Source organism: Miscanthus floridulus, chromosome 15 (genome assembly GCF_019320115.1).
Source record: "Miscanthus floridulus cultivar M001 chromosome 15, ASM1932011v1, whole genome shotgun sequence".
Lineage (NCBI taxonomy): Eukaryota > Viridiplantae > Streptophyta > Magnoliopsida > Poales > Poaceae > Miscanthus > Miscanthus floridulus.
The window spans coordinates 25,521,101-25,541,356 of NC_089594.1; the positions used below are offsets into that span (position 1 = coordinate 25,521,101).

General features: G+C 47.5%; 1 protein-coding gene across 2 annotated transcripts in view; it reads left to right on the forward strand.

Annotated features, from left to right (window-relative positions):
* Positions 1-249: 249 nt before the first annotated feature.
* LOC136508493 (putative F-box protein At3g23260) overlaps positions 250-20,256 on the forward strand; it is a 38,630-nt gene continuing 18,623 nt past the window's right edge. Inside the window, exons 1-3 of one of the 2 annotated variants that reach the window (XR_010771986.1) lie at positions 250-598; positions 6,384-6,500; positions 6,679-6,785. Coding sequence is in view for 1 of the 2 variants with exons in the window: in XM_066503176.1 (XP_066359273.1) it covers positions 764-1,948 (1,185 nt within the window). In the remaining variant the exon portion in view is untranslated. Of the gene's footprint in view, positions 599-754; positions 2,135-6,383; positions 6,501-6,678; positions 6,786-20,256 lie in introns of those variants that run through there. The other variant, XM_066503176.1, reaches the window with a different exon arrangement.

Sequence of the window (20,256 nt, forward strand, 5' to 3'; positions counted from 1 at the left end):
TCTTTAGCAATTCCTCGACCAGTTTGATAGATTTATGTGGTTGATACTTTCTCCCCTCTCAAATTGACACGCGACATAATCCCGATCACATCCTAAGACAATAATAGAGCAAATAATTAAAAGAGTACTCCATCACAGACAGTAAAAGCACGCTCAATCAATCCTCACTAGGCTCCAACTAAAACACCCTCTGTCCATCCAAGAGATCCCATCTTCTCACCTACCTAATGTCGAAGGGCATGGGCCAACTCCACCCACGGCTTCTTCCAGCCACCTTCCGTGGTTCACCGGTTCCACCTACCTTAAGCTTAGATAGTCGACACAGATCGGAAGTGATTGACCTTCTTGTTGACTCAGGGACAGCATAACAGTGTTCTACGGGCAGACAGCATGATAACAAGAGGCAGTTCACTTTCTTCTTCCTAACCCGCCGCCGCGCCGTTGACTTCCAACGCCACTGCTGCTTGCCTGGTTCCCTCGAGCAAGAAGCTCATCTCCCGACGGCCGATCTAACGCCACCGGGCCGGGGAAAGCGCGAGCCGTCCTCGATCTCTTGCGGGCAAAGAGCTCCGGCGCCGGAGTCCATCACGATCCCTTGGTAAGCAGAGAACATCGCATCCCCCCTTTATCTGCTGTCTCTGTCTGCCACACATCTCCGTTCCTGAACTGTTGCAACCCAAATCGATGCGTTCCTCTTCCTCCTCGGCGTCCTCGCTGAGGTTATGGAAATGACCTCACCTCACCTTGGCCCCAGGCCCCAGCGATGGCGTCGTCGTCGGATGGGCAGGGCAGGCGCGCCAAGCCCGTTCGCGCCGCCACCAGCATCGGCGTCGGTGCTCTGCCCCTGGACACCCTGTACGACATCCTGCTCCGCCTCCCGGCCAAGGAACTCTGCCGCCTCCGCCTGGTCTGTCGGTCATGGCGCGCCCTGCTCTCCGACCCAGCGTTCGCCGCCGCCCACGCAGCACGCTACCCTGAGCCACTCATCCTCGTCGGCAACAACGACAATCCTTTACTAGATTCAGAAAACGGTGACTGGAAATACCAAGGCGTCATCAGCGTTATGGATCTGTCCGGGCACGTAGTCAAGAAACTGCGTGTGGACGGTCACATCACGAGCATGTCGCTCCACCTCGCCTGCGTCAAGAAGACCGGGGACGGCAGCTGCCGGCTGGTGAACCCAGCCACCGGAGCCGTGCACCACGTGCCCAGAGAGGATCCGGTTTATGGCTACAGCGACAGATTGTGCCCGTTTGGGCAGGTTGCCAGCACGAGAGAGTACAAGGTGCTTCGAAAGGTTTCGTATTCGCTCAATGGCAACTCTCGTGTTCTCTATGAGATCTGCACCATTATCGGCAGGAGCAGTGCCGTTCATGGTCAGGCGCAGTGGAGGATGATTCAGGATCCTCCATGCTGTATTGATATTGATTGGTGCGCCAAGGCCAGTGTGGTCATCGATGGAGTTGTCTACTTCCTAAGCAAGAATGCATATTCTGCTGGTGGTTCTGAGCAGGATTGGATAGCGTCATTTGACCTTGAGACAGAGAGGTGGAGAACAAATATCAGGGGACCCCAAGGCCTTATCGTCTACAATGGACTGGTTGTTGACAAGAAGCTTTCATTAGTCAACCTAAATGGCTCACTGGTTATTGTTCATCTCCCGTATCTCTTTATGGACCTTTGGTATCTGTTGGACTCCGACGAGGGCCTCTGGGTCAGGCAATACAGCATTCCGATCAAAGAGTACTACCGCCGCAGTATTTCCAGTTCCTTTACTCCCTTGATTGTGTTAGACGATGGGAGGATAGTGATACATATCGATGGGTTGGGATTGGGAATGTTGAAGATTTATGACTCAAAAACCAACAAGTTGTCGAGTGTTGCGGAGACGGGTCTCAGCAGTGCAGTTAGTGTGTACACAGGAACCTTGTTGAGCTTAGAGTGGTGAGGCAAGTATGTATCTTGTGGTACTGTATTTATTTGTCCGTCTGGTTTATGTGAAAGACACTGGCTTTTATACTTTCTTTGGTCCTTATCACTATGATAGAAACTGTTTCTTGTTTCTGTTGGCGAGGAGTTTGTGAACTGAAACATGCATGTTCAGAGAGTAATAATTTCTGCCTTTTAAACTAAACTGCACCGTGTCTAGATTTGCTGTCATTGCTGATTACTGTTGCCAAGGCTGACAAGGGCTATGTATGCTCCTTTCTCCATTGTTATCAATCCGTTATTAATCACCATTAGATTAGTTTTGTTTAGAGATTCCCATTGACAAGAAGTCAGTCGAGTAATTGTCAATGGAAGCCCCCGTCCCCGGGGAGAATTTTGAAAATGGCATGCAAGGTGAGCTCTTTTCTGTAGGTGGAGGGTATTCCTGTTAGTTATGGAGCAAAACAGAGATTTGATTGTATTCTAATAACATGAATTGAGTGGTATTATGAAAATATAACATCATGTGAATTGGTCTACAGTTTGTATATCTTTAATGATAGAAGAAGGAGCGATCAATATATTCTTGACTTGGTTCTGAACTTCTGATCCCCAGCCCAAAAAGATCAGGCTGTGAAAGTCCAGCTTGTTGGATCAGGCTGTGCAAACTGTAAACTCACTCTCTCAATTATTAATTGAAGAGCTATTTGGTTGCCTGTTTGGTTCTACTGCACCACAACGTTTCTAGCTCTGGTGGCCTGTTTACATGGTTTTGTGAAACTACATACATACAAGAATTGAGGTTAGTAAGTGACAAGATCCAGAATACTCAAGATTTTGCAAAGTTGAGGTTTTAGAATGAGTTATATGTTGTAAAAAGGTTTCATTATTGAGTATATGAAAATATGATATAGGTATTGGATTGTCACTTAAGGCTTCACCTGAGAAAGCAGCGCTCTGCCTAGTGATCTGTTCACCAAGGAGGGGCACAAATCTCCTGGGACTTTGCTAAGACTGGAAATCAAATTAATTTTTTAGAACAAATTGCATGAAAATGTTTTAAGCAGCTCATGACATGACTGGATATATATTCAAACAGAAATACTCCACATCGGTCGCCTATTGGCTTAGCCATCAGTTGACCGCGCCCGTGTCCGACGCCCCGACCTCCCCCTCCCCCCCCCCCCCCCCCCCCTCTCTCTCTCTCTCTCTCTCTCTCTCTCTCTCTCTCTCTCCGGCGACCTTCTCTCGATGGCCGCAGCCACGCCTGGCGAGCTCCTCCTGCGCCCGCGCCGGCCATGGCGGATCCGATAGCGGCCGTGGAAGATCCATTGAGGTAGGCCTCTACCTCCTCCTCCTCCTCCAAGCTAGGGTTCCTCCGGTCTCTCCCCCTCTCCTTCCCAACTCCGGCGGGCATAGAAGGGCCTGGGCGGCCGGGGGGAGGCAGGGCGGCCAGGCGATGGGGAAGGAGGCCGGGCGGCTTAGGGGCCCTGGCGGCGGTGGTGGCGGCTGAGCCAGGGAGGGCAGGGGCGCCATGGTCGGAGGGGGAGGGGAAGAAGGCGGCCGCCGCCGGCGCTAGGGTTCCCTAGCTCTCGTGGCGGGGCGGTGGGCGGGGGCGGGGGCGAGTACAAGGACAAGAGCGCGGCCGTTGGTGAGGAAGAAGAAGACCAAGTGGGTGAGTGCGAAGACCAGGCGGGTCGGGAGGTTGAAGACGACTGCTGCACGGTGGATTAGGATCCAATGGATCTCACCATCGCCTGATGGATATGCAATGTTTTAGGCGACTGCGCCGGAGACACACCCATATCTCTTCTCTCACAACTAAAAAAACTAAAGAGTGGACAACGTTTTAGTGCGACGTTCTATCGTGGGTCCATCGTTCTACGTATCGTTCTGGATCCCGCACCCGTCGCTCCTATGCCCGTCCCTTGCGACAAAAAAAGGAAACAAACCTCGCTCCGTGATTTCATATGGAAGGAAACAAACCTCGCTCTCGTGATTCGTCTGCCCGGCTCCGCATCCACCGCGCCCTCATCGTCACCCTCACCGCGCCTCCGCTGCACGCGCCCACCCAGCTCCCGCAAACGCACCGGTCCCATCGCCGCCGCCGCATACCGCCCCGTCTACGGCGTGCCGCCGACCGGCCCCTGCCCCGTCGAGGCCGACGCCCGCCCCGGTCCCGTCACGACGCCGCCGGCCCGTCTGCATAGGCGTTCGGTCGAAGCCGCCCGCACCGGTCCCGTCAAGCCACCGTCGCAGACTGCCACGCCTATGGAGGCGTCCAGTTGCCGCCACCCCGCCAAGGCCTCCGCTCCCGACCTGCCCCTGCAACGCCTTGTCTGCGGAGGCATTCAATGTCGGCGCCGGCGGCTGCTGCGTCAATCTCCTCAAGTTTCTAACCTCCGCCTGCCGCTGCCGAGGAAGAGACTGCCTCCACCTGCAGCTGCCGAGCCTGAATGAAACAAGAACGGGACGACCCAGTGGTGGAGCGTGCAGCCCAAGCAAGGGGGGACCATTTTGCAAGCATGTGATGAATAAGAAGACACCTTGCGGCAGTCCGAGAGCTTTGTAGGCTGGCAAGAGCTCTATTGCGGCATGCCAAGTGCAGAGCCATCTGCAGTGAGAGATGTATAGCCATGGAGACACTGCCACTCTGACGTAGAAAAGCAGAAGGGAGAAATGGAGACTGAATGTGGATTGCGTTGTTTGCCATGCCTACGGATGGACTGATTGCTTGCTAGCTGCCATGACTCTGTACTATTATTAAGTCATGGCCTTGTATTTGTATTTCTATTCTCTCTGAACAGTATATGGACTTTAGAAAATTTCCAGAATCAAGGGGGGGGGGGGCCATGGCCCACTATGGCCCCCACGTAGCTCCGCCGTTGGGACAACCTGAAGCAATAGGTACCAGGAAGATGAAATTTAGTTCTTTTTATCGCATCTACAGTTTTTTAATTGGCTGCAAACGACTAAACAGAGAAAGAGAACAAATAACCAATACATTTCTATTGCATCTACAGTGCAAAACTAATAAACGGAGAAAGAAAACAAGACCAATACATACATCATTTCTTAATTGATTTGAGTTTGTTTCTTCCTAATAAGATAGGCGTACAACTTAGGCAGCGAGTCGCATGTTTTGATATTTATTGTGTGCTGCAAAAATTACATTCCATATGATTATTGAAAGAAGGGCTTTATGGGTTATCTATATATATGTACTGACATAGCAAATGATGAATCAGAACCATACTCTGCAATATCGCACTAAACTGAATGTGGCAACTGAGTCTAAATTCTCAAACCAAATCAATCCTGAAGAACTGAAATACAAGCCATAGATTTAACAGAGCTTAGCTCCACCCATAATCAGAGCTTAGATAACTCAGATGAGAATGAACCCAAACATGAAACCCAGCATTCTTTTAGATTGAGCTCTGATCCTCTTCTTCTCTATGTGAAAAGCTTACACAAACTTGAAAAAAAAAATTGCAGTAGAGAATTCGGGAATAGAGTAGAGCTGGGATTTTAGATAATCTCATTATGCCGCCATCACCAGTCTCTGCATATTAGCAGAACAGTTTACACACACATGCAGACAGATGAGGGAGTACTTGCCTACTTGGACGTCTCATTTTTTAAAAAGACTATAAATATAAAAATTCTAAAAATAAAAATGATATTAATACTTGTGTGTATATGAGTCTCCCTTAACTGAGCCTTATTTACATGGAACAAAGGTATACATTATATCAGTTATTTTGGACATTATAAAAAAACATTGATCAGCTTCCTTGACATGCTCCTCCTTTTCCACACAAACTTCATTCTTGGTAAGTTCAGAAGCTTCTGCACAGCAAAAGGTTATCAGAATTGGTGATGGTGACACTCTGAACCTCCTTAGCTACTGAACATTTAGGAATGGAGACTGTGGGTTTAAGTTCAACAAAAAACCCATAACTCAGTAGCGTTCCAAGAAGAAGCGCAGTCAACAGGAAGACAAAAAGAGAGTAAATAGAGAAGGGCAGAGTTTGTGTAGGAACAACAACCCAATGCCAGAGTGCTACAGGATATTTAGAGCCTTAGATCCATTTTTTGTTCCCTTGAAATTCAGTGCAGATCTAAACTAGAAACAGAAAAAGGTGGCAGATCAGTATTGAAAACAACTATGTTATGAATCCAAGTCTCATTTGTTATTGCCCTGCTGGTATTGAACTGATCTCATGATGTAGTATAATTTCATACAGCAAATGACACAGTTTACTTGAAAAGGAAGTATGTTGCAGTACGATTTCGCTAAGCAAAAATGACACTATGTTGATGCTTTATAAAGTAACATTCGTAACAAAATGGTGTAGGATAAGATGGGAAGCCTGTAGACTATTACGACAAAGGGTGTTTTCATGTGTTGGGTGACTCCAAGTGTTAACATGTAGTTGTCCCTTTTATAGATAAACAGTGAAGACAAAAGTTGACAATAGACAGTGGAGGGCGTGTGAAAAGACAATATCTGTGCCTCAAGAACCTATATCACTTGTGGTCTAGGCTGACAAAGACAAGATCCTCAGGTAAGAGGTCTGTTAGCCTTAATTGTGAACAGATTCCCTTTGTATCTGCATCTGATTCATTTTGCATTAATTAATTTTAGTGATTTTCTCTTTGTATTTGCATCCGATTCCCTTTGCATTAATTAATTTTAGTGATTTTATACTGGATCATGGTTCTCAATACTTTGAGCTTATTCAGCAACGTGGACTTGCACCCTTACCACCGGCCATCCTGCAGACATGGTAATGACTTCCCCACGCTTGATTCTGCAGCAACCAGCCTCCAACAGTCGTCCTTATCAACAGGTACAATTTTGGGCTTTGTTTTTACTCTGTATAATTCTTGGGTCGAGGCAGTCAATGGACATCCATGGTGCTTCGACAACTGGGCAGGAAACAGGTGGCCAACTGCTAGCATGCTAGCTGCCACCTGACATGCAGCACCATCACCTGTAGGAAATTGAAATGATAATGTGCCCATCTAAATATTCATTTAAACAATATTGATGCTAGCTAAAGTTTCGAATCCCTGTTCTAAATTTTTTTAGACAACCTTTACTCTGTATCTGACAAGGTAAGATGAGTTTTCCTTCTTACTGCCATATAGATGTTAGATTTGGCGTTTCATGCCTGAAATTGTTAATGATAGTCATGTTCTACTCATCCTAGCACATCACAGCACAAGGTGAATCATAGCTGTTATCTACATAGCTGGGATCTTACTAAAGTGAAAGAAAATAGAAAGAAGAAATTTGACAGCCAGTAGCTGCAGCCACAAATATGAACTACTCTGAATTTGTATATGCCTTTGATGTTCAGGTTAGGCAACTCCTGTTGTTGGTCTCTCAAGATATCTAACGGGGACCGAATAATGGGGTACCCAAAGAGGAGGAGCTAATAACCATCAAACGTTGATACTTCCGAACAGACAAGAAAGCAACTACACGTTTGGCCCAAACGACTGAAGGTCGGCTCCGCCTCGTTCGACCCCTGAGGGCTAGCTCCGCCTCGCCCGACCCCCGAGGGCTGGACTCCGCCATGCCCGACGTCTAGGGGCAGACTCCGCCTCACCCGACGACTGAGGTCTGGCTCCGCCACGCCCGACGTTCGAGGGCAGGCTCCGCCTCACCCGACGTCTGGGGGCAGGCTCTGCCTTTCTCGATGTCCGAGGGCAGGCTCCACCTCTGTCGACGTCTGGGGGCAGGCTCCGTCTCGCCCGACATCCGAGGGCAGGCTCCACCTCGCCCGACATCCGAGGGCAGGCTCCGCCTCGCCCGATGTCCGAGGGCACACTCCACCTCGCTGACATCTATGCGCTACTCCTTCATAACTATGCGTGTAGATAAGGCGGGGCACTCAAGTCAACCGCAATACCGAGGACCATACCCTGCATGCCTGCAGGAAAGTACCATCAGGATATGACCAGATGGGCGCTTTAAGCCCTTCCAGGCATGTCAGAGCCCAAATAGTATTATGGGCGCCGACATTTGTCCTACAGTGTTATGGGCGCCGGCATTTGCCCTTGGACACAAATCCTAACGAAAACATACGACAACCACTACGGTCCAGGAGAAAACTCATGTCATCTATAGTAACGAACGTGGGGCCTCAACGCCGTCTACTCCCCGTAGGGTCAAGACTCGGCACCCTAGTGCGTCGCGCCACCCGCCAGGGCGGGATGAGACGTGACCACTTGCTGAACGAAGCCAGAGCATGGCCCTATCAGGATCACCGAACGTGCTATCCCTAGCACCATCTGCCATGTCAGCAGGGCAGGCTCAAAGGAAAAGGAAGACCCAGCACCTTCGAAGGACCTTCTTTGCCTCTGGTTTTTCTTCTTTCTTCCATCTGTAATCCCTACTCCCCCTTGATCTATAAAAGGGAGGGCAGGGCACCCCACTAAAGGGATGGATCAATTCAACACACCACGCATCACATAACACACAGCTGAGCAGCAACCAAGCTCTCAACGCCCTTTCAACCTTTCCATCAGAGACTTGAGACCTGTCCCTCTCTCGACCGTTTGTACCCCGTACTACGAACCTTTTAGTGCTAATAACACAAGCAACAACAAACTGGACGTAGGGATGTTCTGCTCAAACCAGTATAAACATTGTTTCCTTTAGCACACCATCTGGGCCCAACGTGCAACAAATACCAATTTATTAGTTGGTGTTTACTCGAAACACCGACAGTTGGCGTGCCATGTAGGGGACCTTTGCACGTTCTGACATTAACATCAGGCCATAGATGGCTAGCCATGAAATCAGTTGGGTCCCAGGTGCACACGTGCGCTTCGGTGACCTGGACTTTATCGTCACGGTGGGAGGAGAGTTGGCGTTGGCTCACGCTACCATCCAACCTCTCCCCTCCATCGGCCTCAACTACGGGAGGCTTGAGCGCCAGCTTGGCGTCTCCCTTGGGCCCCAGCCGTCCAGGGAGGACCCGCGCTGCCTCACCCTCTCTCCGGAACACCCTACATGGAGCGCCCTGATAGCGCTTCCGTTCGGTCTCCGCAACGCCGCGCGCGACCGTTAGCCACCTTGTGGCACAGCGCATGATCCCATTCCCTACGAACAACGAGTTCATGGGGATGATCAAACATGTCACGTAATCTCTCCATGGCCTCCTCGTAGAGGAGCCAGGGTCACCCTCTAGCTTTGACTCCAGCAGGGGGAGCCATCACCCCTTCCGGGAATGCTTCATGGCGGGTACCCCCAAGGAACACGTTGAAAGCATCTCCGTGGAGGAGGCTACCCTGGCGAACAACCTCGGCAACAAGGCCGAACGGGAGACAGCGGCCCCACCTCACTTGGGGGTGGAGCAGCTGAAAGCCCGACACCGGGAGATCGAGGAAGCACAACTCCAGCTCGAGCGAGAATGCGTGGAGCTTGATTAGGAGATCAAACGCCATAGAGACGGTGGGCGCACACGCACCATGGCCCGCGATGTGAACCGGAGGATCATCGTAGGCGATGAAGCCCTCCGTCGCTTCGCCTGGACAAGCCAGAACATCGCCGCCGCCGCGGCCTTGCTCCATGGCCTTCTAGAGGCCATGACGTCCGAGGATCGTTGGGCCCACCATGAGATCCGCACGCTACTCAAGTGTGCAGCAGCGCAGCAGGCTGAGAGCTCGTTGTCTCGACGATGCGAGCTTGACTCTAGCCATCATACACCCTCAGAGCGTCCCGGCTAGGACGCATCGGTCCACCAGGCACCACATAGCGGCAGGCAGCGCGCCACGGTCCCGGTACATCAGCGTCTCGGCCGCAACCGCGATGCACGCATGACCCTCGACGCCCACAGACGTACCTATGGTGACCCAAGAGAAGGATCCCGCCGTGGCTATCATCCTTGTCGCAGCGGACGCTACGACAGCAGCAAGGACCAAAGCCCGAGCCCCAGCCTGCCGAGCCCTTAGGCCTTTGGCCGCCACATCCTCAACGCTGTTTTCCCGCCAAGGTACCAACCACCGACCAATATCCCAAAGTACTTTAAGGAAACAAACCCTAGATTATGGCTCGAAGACTATTGGCTAGCATGCCAAGCCAGTGGTGCGGAAAATGATGACTTCATTATCCGCAACCTTCCACTGTTCTTAGCCGATTTGGCACGAGCGTGGTTGGAACACCTGCCGTCCAACGCAATCCAGAGTTGGGCGGATCTGAAGGAGATCTTTGTGGGGAACTTCTAGGGCACATACAAGCGCCTCGGGAACCTATGGGACCTCAAGAATTGCTGACAGAAGACTGGTGAGACCCTCTATGGGTACGTCTGGTGCTTCTCCTGGTAGTGCAATGAGCTACCTAATGTTGTCGACGCCGATGTTATAGGAGCTTTCCTATCCGAGACTACCTACGAGTCTTTAGTTCATAAGCTAGGACGCAAGGGCCCCGCGAACCACCAAGGAACTCCTAGACATCGCCACCAGCCACGCCTTAGGAGAAGAACCGGTCAGAGCGATCTTCGATCATCTCGAGGGCAAGGCAAGGTAGGACGAGGGCGCCGGCGAAGGTGCCTCCAATCGTTCTGCCAAAAGAAAGAACAAGAAACAATGCGTGGGGACTCGCTCGTGGCCACTAGTGGCCGCAAGGGTGGTCGGAAGCCCACGGAGGGCACTCCGAACCATTTTGAAAAATTACTGGAGGGGCCATGCTCGAACCATGCCTTCCCGGTCAAACATCTGTACAAGGAATGCAGCCTCATGTGATAGTTCTTTTCTGAGGGCTCCAACAAAGGGGAGCACAGGAAGGACCCTGACCCCACTACAGACGATGCTGAGGAGAAGGACAGTGGCTTTTCGACACCAGATGGTTGCCTCATGATCTTCGGAGGATCAGCGGCCTATGACTCCAAACGTCGTCAGAAGGTTCGAAGGCTAGCCCACGAAGGTGTAGGGTCGAGATGGCGGACTAGAGGGGGGTGAATAGTCCTTTCTAAAATTAATCGCGTTGGCTAACCGAAACAAGTGCGGAATTAGAACTATCGGTCTGGCCAAGACTACACCCCTCTATCTATGTTCTCTAGCACCTTCCAAAGATACTAATTAAGCAACAAAGGTGCCAGGCTAGCTAAAGCTCACCTAACCAATTCTAGGAGCAAGGTCACACAAACCTATGCCACTAGTACTTTAACCAACAAGGGAGCTCCTACACATGCTAGTAAGCAAAAGCACAAAGCCACCTAATGCTCACTAGCAATGCTCAATAACAAGGCAACCAATGCCAAATTAGAGAGCGCAAATACTTAGCTATACAAACTAAGCAAAGTGACTAACAAGGTTACACAAACCAAATTAGCCACGCAAGGGAGCTACTTCTATGCTACACAAACAAGAAGGTAACTAGTAAGCTACACAAGCTAACTAATTACAAGAGCAACTACACAAGCACAATATATATGAAGGTAATTACAAGCTTGTGTAACGAGGATGCAAACCAACGGGAAGAACAAGGTTGACACAGTGATTTTTCTCCCGAGGTTCATGTGTTTGCCAACACGCTACGTCCCCGTTGTGTCGACCGCTCACTTGGTGGTTCGGCGGCTAATTGGCATCACCCGCCAAGCCCGCACGTCGGGCACCGCAAGAACCTACCCCAATAGTGAGGGTAGCTCAATGACACGCTCAACTAGAGTTGCTCTTCGCGGCTCCCACGGGGCGAGCACAATGCCCCTCACAAAGCTCTTCTCTGGAGCACCGCACAAGCTTCTTGCGGGCTTCGACGGAGACCGCCACCAAGCCGTCTAGGAGGTGGCAACCTCCAAGAGTAACAAGCACCACCGGCTTGCAACTCGATCACCTAGTGCCACTCGATGCAACCTCACGATGCAATCACACTAGAATCGCTCTCTCACACAATCGAATGATCACTATCAAGTATATGTGAGATGGAGGGCTCCTAAGCACTACTACACAAGCCACCAAGGCTCTAGTGTGCTCAGCTCTTGGCCCAAGGCCGACCATGGCTTCTATTTATAACCCCACAACAATAGAGCCGTTACCCCTTCACTGGGCAAAACTCGGGACGACCGGACACTCCGGTCAGATCGACCGGATGCTGGACCTCAGCGTCCGGTCGTGCGATGCATGCCATGTGTCCCCTTCTTCAAACGCTGTTCACTGGATCTCAACGGTCATCTATCGACTAGACGCTCTAGCTTGAACTGACCGGACGCAACAACCCCAGCATCCGATCGTTTCCAGTAAGGTACCAGACATGACCGGACGCGTCTGGTCGGTCGCGATAGGACGCAGCACCAGCGTCCGGTCACCTCCAGCAACACTGCTCTGCCTACGTCATCACATGTCACCTTGACCAGACGCACCCTGTCAGCGTCCAGTCACTTCCAGTGCTAGCGTCCGGTCGAAGACCGACGCCTGCCCGCTGACTGCCACTACTGACCGGACGCTAGAACCCAGCGTCCGGTCACTACGTGACCAGTGTCCGGTCCACTCTGTGAGACCCTATCTTTTTGGAACAAGGCGCCAGTGGAGTTCCGAACCCTTCTCACCTCCGTTCCATCGCCGAGTTGATCCACATCAACTCCAACTTTATCTCTTTTGTAAATGTGCCAACACCACCAAGTGTACACCACCATGTGTATGTGTGTTAGCATTTTCACAATCATTTTTCAAAGGATTAGCCACTCAACTTGCCACGCCACTCAATCCTAGCGACAATGCAAAGTTAGCTCACTCAAGTGGCACTAGATGACCGATATGCAAACAAGTTTGCCCCTCTTGATAGTATGGCCATTTATCCTAAACCCGATCATAAACTTCTCTACACACCTATGACCGATGAAATGAAATGCCCTAGGTTATACCTTTTCCTTGCGCATTCCATTCCATCTCCTCCAATGTCGATGCAACACATGCACCAATACAATCAACAATGATATGATCCAGTTCATATCATCACATAATCATATTGGTTCATCGATCTTGACTACACTTGCTTTTCACCGTTGCCTTCGTCTATCGGCGCCAAGTCTTGCTTAAGCTTCACCGCCACGCGGTCCATCGCTCCAAAGCCTCCAACTTGCCCTTCACGCTTGCAACCGGTCCATCAAGCCAAGTCTTGTCTTGATCTTCTCCACCTTGATCACATGACTCAATGTCATGCCTCATGTGCAATGAGCTCCTTCATCATCACATGTGTGAGCTTTGCAACATCTCCAAGCCATTTTCACCTTCATGGCATATGTTGCTCACACATATGTATCTGTGGACTAATCACCTGTGTATCTCACATAAACACAATTAGTCCACCTAGGTTGTCACTCAATTACCAAAACCACACAAGGACCTTTCAATCTCCCCCTTTTTGGTAATTGATGACAACTCTACAAAGATATGGAAATTAAGCTCTTTTGGATTCATGTTGCTTGCCCAAGCAATTTTACCATGTGAAAATGATTTTGGACAAGTACCACAAACCCGAGATGGTAGTATTAGCTCCCCCTACATATGTGCTAGAGTGTTTGATTTGAAGGCTGCACATTTGCATAGATTAAAATTGTGGGAGAGTAATTACTACAAAATGATGCTAAGGTGTATAGAATAAACCTTTGAAGCGTGTACCAATCGGAGTTGCATCTTTAAGTTCATCCTTAGCACCATGGTTAGCTAGATATCACTTGGAAATAAAAGCACTAGATACCTTGTGAGATCAACATTAAAAGCAAGGTACTAGCATTACTTGAAAAGCATACCAAGTGTCTAGCTATCATCCTATGCATGCTAGTTATCAAATCATCATTTAAGTTCTACAACTAGCATACACCACACAAGCATGCATATTGAATTTGAAAGATTATGCAATGCAAGCAAGCACATGAATATGCACATATCAAATGCAATCAATCAAAGTTCATGAGCTTGCTCCCCCTACTTGTGTGCTTCTCTTGTCCAAGAAATTTTAATCCATCTCTTTTCTTCAATGTTGCTCTCTCTTTGTCCATATCGATGTCCAACCTCTACTTCTTTGAGCTTTTATATCTTATCTCTCCCCCTTGTATAATCTCAATCTCAAAGCTTTCATATCTTTGTACAATCTCTCCCCCTTTGTCATCAATTTCCATAAAAGGTGAGCTTCTCATTGATGCAAAGGTATACGTTTGGGGTAGATGGTTGAGGCTTGAATCTTGCATTTTTTATGGACATCACTTGATTGTTGGAATGACACCACTTGTAGATACCACTTGTATCTTGTGTAAGGCTTCTTGAGATACCACACATAGGATCTTTGATCTTGATACCAATTTGTGTGACACCTCCCCCTATGTGATAGCATGGGTCATCTATTTGATACACTTGAGCTCTTGTAGGTGAGGGATGCATTCTTCATTTGATGATCACTTAAAGTTGAGGATCACTTGTGGAACCATTCTCTTGCATGATTGATATTATGTGTAGATGTGATATCACTTGAAAGAATCTTCTAGTATGGAACCACTTGTTGGATTTTTCAATAAAAACCATTTCTTGAACATTTGCTATCTTCATGAGTACCACTTATAGGATATCACTTGTGAGTTGATCTAGACATCATTTGTAGATTCTTGATAAAATACTTGAGTCTAGATACCATTTGAAACAAACAAACTAGATATCCATTTGCATTGTTGTCTTGTGCTTGTACTCTTATCACTATCACGAGCTTCTATGATTGACTTGAACTAAATTGATTTGCCTAAGCTTCCAAGTCCGGTTTGAACCAATGACAAGCTTCTTCACACCTCTTGCAAGGGTTATCTTGCCAATGTTGTACTTGTCACTTGTTAACAATCCAAATTGAGTCAAGTACTTGGGTTCACTAGCTCATGAACAAATCCATGTACTAACCACTAGATCAAGTAATCATTCAAACAATAGTGGTAGGCTATGAATTTAAGCATTTCATTTGTTATGCATGATCCTATGAAGTATGTACTATATGCACTAACCGCATACTAGTAAGGGATGAAATGATCATGCACATTACAATGATACATTTGCTATGTTGGAGTAGAGGATAGTCACATAGATTCCAATTCATTACTCCAATAGCAATGTGAAGTCCAATTATAAGCTTGGTGAAGACCAATAGATACTATTTTTGAATTCCATTCTTTACTCATATGAAATGAATATCACTTATGATCAAGTGCACTTTCTTATTGTGGTTGGCTTGCTTTATCTTTTGATCTTTGCTTGCATGAGAGCATCAATTTGAGAATACCACTTCAAATATCATGACTAGCTCTCTTTTGAGTGTTGCTTGCTTTTCTTGATCAACCTTTTGATTGCTTCAACTAAGCATCTCAAATGTTCCTCGGATCACCACTTCCATGTTAGCCTTCCATGTACCACACTTGGTTCACCTACACATAGGCGGCAAGCCCCTACACTAGGGAGAAGTGACCTCTCTCCAAGAATCATTCTTGATACTCACTTGAAATGACTTGATTGATTGATCCAAGTGATGGACTTAACTTGGTGAGTAACCTTGATTCCTTCTTTAAGTCCTTTTCTTTCTTCTTGTTTAAGTCCTTTTCTTTCTACCAAATGATTTCCAATAGTCACTAGAACTTAAACTTCAACTTCATCTTGAGTTTGATCTTGATCTTTCAATTTGAGTACCGAATATGTGCAAAGTACACTCTACAATCAAATAGCCTTGTACTCTTTGCTTGTCATGCTTCTAGATCATCTCAAAACCAAACTTAGGTGCCTCAATTACTTATAAACATGTTTTCAACTTGAGGACCTTTCAATCAAAGTGACTCTTGGTTAGTTCATGATCATCCAACTAGCAAGCTTCAACTTAATTATTTACAAGTCATCAAATATATCCATTGAATTACCAACAACTTGAATTATAGCACTTGTATGTTGATAGCACTTTGGACTTCACTCAATTTTCACTTGGCATTGGGTTTGGATGTGCACTAGGCTTTATATCTTGACTCAACATTTGATGATCAATATGAAATCAATTGAATCAAGTCTCCAATGCCGATGGTACCTACAATCAATCATCCACTTTTTGATGGTACCCAAATAAGTTTGGGTCCTCTTAAGTTAGGAGCAACATACTTAGGCAACACCTTAGTATGAGTAGCGGGATATTTTAGCAACCATAGAGGTACCATTACCATCCTTTCTAATCATATTATTATCAACAGTTGAAATAGGCTTAGGAGCGTTACCTAGGGGACATGAATGTGCCATGTGTCCCCTTTCCCGGCATGAGTAGCACTTTCTCTTTGATTGAGCCTTCTCTTCCTTGCTCATGTGGTGCTTCTCATTGCCTTGCCTCTCATGGATTGCTTGAGCCTTCTTCTCAAGCTTGGTAGGACACTTAGAGGCAAAGTGTCCCATACTTCCACACTTGAAGCACTTGATGTGAGCATAATCTTTCTTCTTATCTTCATTCTTGCTCATCATCTTGGCATCTTGAGTTTGCATTGGATGCCTTGCCTTTCCACCCCTTCTTGTTTTCTTCTTCTTCATCATTAAGTCACCACCATCTTCATGGTTGATCTTGATTTGCTCTTGGGGTGTCTTCTCTTGCTCAACTTGTGGCTTTGGTTGAGGCTTCACTTGTTGCTTCACCAATTGCTTGGTTGGGCACATTGAGGTAAGATGACCCCAAGTGCGGCACTTGAAGCACTTGACATGCTTGAGCCTCTCTTCTTTTATCTTCTTGAGCTTCTCAATGTTAGGGCAACCATTTGCAAGGTGTCCCGCTTCATGACACCAGTAGCACATGGTATGAGAAAGCTTTCTTTGTTGTAGCTTCTTCATCTTTCTTTCTCTCTTTCTTTCGCCCTTTATCATCTTCTTCTTGAAGCCAAGGCCACACTTGTCACCATAGTTTCTTTGAGTCTTCAACATATGCTCAAAGGTGACTTTTGAGTTGTAGCACCTCTCTAGCTTGTTGCTCAATTTCTTCACTTCATTTTTGAGCTCATTGTTCTTCTTCAAAAGGTTAGTCTCACAAGACATAGAAGTAGAACAAGCATCTAATTATGAAGAGCATGGCATATCTAATAAATCATCACAAGAGGTGGATACATGCTTCTTGCCTACATCACAAGGGTTAGCAACATTTTGCAATTTATCATTTGATCCATGTGATGAGCTCTCATTATTTTTAAGTTTCTTTGTAAACACTTTAATGAGAGAAGCATGTTGTTCTAATAATTCATCATGAGAAGCAAGTAGTGTCTCATGATTCAATTTTAGCTCATCATGTGAAGATTTATAAGCATCAAGTAATTTCTTATGTTCTTCATAAGAGTTCTTTAGAAATGAGTTTTTGTTTTCTAAGTTCAATATTTTAGCTTTCTCATTTTCTAAAGACATGGTCATGCTAGCAAGTCTACTAACAAGCTCATCATATGAATCAACATGATCAACCACATTATCATTTGTTACCTTGGTGTCACCTTGTGACATGAAGCAATGTGGTGATGTAGTTGGAGAGCTTGTAGTAGCATCTTCATCATGGCTTGAGCATGAACCATCATCACCATCAAGTGTGCATGGGGTAGCATCATCACTTGCAACACTTGTGGCATCATCATCAACCTTGTCAAGTGAACTTGTAGTAGATCGATCATCATCATCATCACTTGACCATGAGGTGGAGCAATCTTCCACAATCACCAAATTGTGGTTATGCTCAACACACTCATGCACCTCCTTCTTGGGCTCATCCTCCTTCTTGAATTTGCCATCATCCCATGTGGAGGAATCACCGAAGGTTTCCTTGATGGACTCCCATATCTCACGAGCGGTTCCCTTGATGTTTACTTGTTTCATCAAATCAAAGCTTAAAGCATCCATTAAAAAACAACAAGCATGTGCATCAAATTCATAGAGAACTCTTTGAGCTTTGGTGAGATTTCTATGGTCCAAGACATGGGTGAGACCACTTGTGACAACCCACCAAAATTTAGGTCCCTTTGCATGAAAATGATCAAGCATGTGATTTTTCCAAAGTGCAAAGTGTGTGCCATCAAAAATGTGTGCCTCACAAACATCTAGCCCATTAGATGCCATCCTCTCGGGTCCATGAAGACCACAAATGAGAGACCTCACTCTGATACCACTTGTAGGGTCGAGATGGCGGACTAGAGGGGGGGTGAATAGTTCTTTCTAAAATTAATCGCGTCGGCTAACCGAAACAAGTACGGAATAAGAACTATCGGTCTAGCCAAGACTACACCCCTCTATCTATGTTCTCTAGCACCTTCCAAAGATACTAATTAAGCAACAAAGGTGCCGGGCTAGCTAAAGCTCACCTAACCAATTCTAGGAGCAAGGTCACACAAACCTATGCCACTAGTACTTTAAGCAATAAGGGAGCTCCTACACATGCTAGTAAGCAAAAGCACAAAGCCACCTAATGCTCACCAGCAATGCTCAATAACAAGGCAACCAATGCCAAATTAGAGAGCGCAAATACTTAGCTACACAAACTAAGCAAAGTGACTAACAAGGTTACACAAACCAAATTAGCCACGCAAGGGAGCTACTTCTATGCTACACAAGCAAGAAGGTAACTAGTAAGCTACATAAGCTAACTAATTACAAGAGCAACTACATAAGCACAATATATATGAAAGTAATTACAAGCTTGTGTAACGAGGATGCAAACCAACAGGAAGAACAAGGTTGACACGGTGATTTTTCTCTCGAGGTTCACGTGTTTGCCAACACGCTACGTCCCCGTTGTGTCGATCGCTCACTTGGTGGTTCGGTGGCTAATTGGTATCACCCACCAAGCCCGCACGTCGGGCACTGCAAGAACCTACCCTGATAGTGAGGGTAGCTCAATGACACGCTCAACTAGAGTTGCTCTTTGCGGCTCCCGTGGGGCGAGCACAATGCCCCTCACAAAGCTCTTCTCCGAAGCACCACACAAGCTTCTTGCGGGCTTCGACGGAGACCACCACCAAGCCATCTAGGAGGTGGCAACCTCCAAGAGAAACAAGCACCACCGGCTTGCAACTCGATCACCTAGTGCCACTCGATGCAACCTCACAATACAATCGCACTAGAATCGCTCTCTCACACAATCGAATGATCACTATCAAGTATATGTGAGATGGAGGGCTCCCAAGCACTACTACACAAGCCACCAAGGCTCTAGTGTGCTCAGCTCTTGACCCAAGGCTGACCATGGCTTCTATTTATCACCCCATGAACAAATAGAGCCGTTACCCCTTCACTGGGCAAAACTCGGGATGACCAGACACTCCGGTCAGATCGACCGGACACTGGACCTCAGCGTCCGGTCGTGCGATGCACGCCACGTGTCCCCTTCTTCAAATGCTGTTCACTGGATCTCAACGGTCATCTGTCGACCAGACGCTCTAGCTTGAACTGACCGGATGCAACAACCCCAGCATCCGGTCGTTTCCAGTAAGGTACCAGACATGACCAGATGCGTCCGGTCGGTCGCGATCGGACGCAGCACCAGCGTCCGGTCTCCTCTAGCAACACTGCTCTGCCTACGTCATCACATGTCACCTTGACCGAACGCACCCTGTCAGCGTCCGGTCGAAGACCAACGCCTGCCCGCTGACTGCCACTACTGACCGAACACTGGAACCCAGCGTCCAGTCACTACGTGACCAGTGTCCGATCCACTCTGTGAGACCCTATCTTTTTGGAACAAGGCACCAGTGGAGTTCCGAACCCTTCTCACCTCCGTTCCATCGCCGAGTTGATCCACATCAACTCTAACTTTATCTCCTTTGTAAATGTGCCAACACCACCAAGTGTACACCACCATGTGTATGTGTGTTAGCATTTTCACAATCATTTTTCAAAGGATTAGCCACTCAACTTGCCACGCCACTCAATCCTAGCGATAATGCAAAGTTAGCTCACTCAAGTGGCACTAGATGACCGATATGCAAACAAGTTTGCCCCTCTTGATAGTACGGCCATTTATCCTAAACCCAATCATAAACTTCTCTACACACCTATGACCGGTGAAATGAAATGCCCTAGGTTATACCTTTTCCTTGCGCATTCCATTCCATCTCCTCGAATGTTGATGCAACACATGACCAACACAATCAACAATGATATGATCCACTTCATATCATCACATGATCATATTGGTTCATCGATCTTGACTACACTTGCTTTTCACCATTGCCTTCGTCCATCGGCGCCAAGTCTTGCTTAAGCTTCACCGTCACGCGGTCCATCGCTCCAAAGCCTCCAACTTGCCCTTCACGCTTGCAACCGGTCCATCAAGCCAAGTCTTGTCTT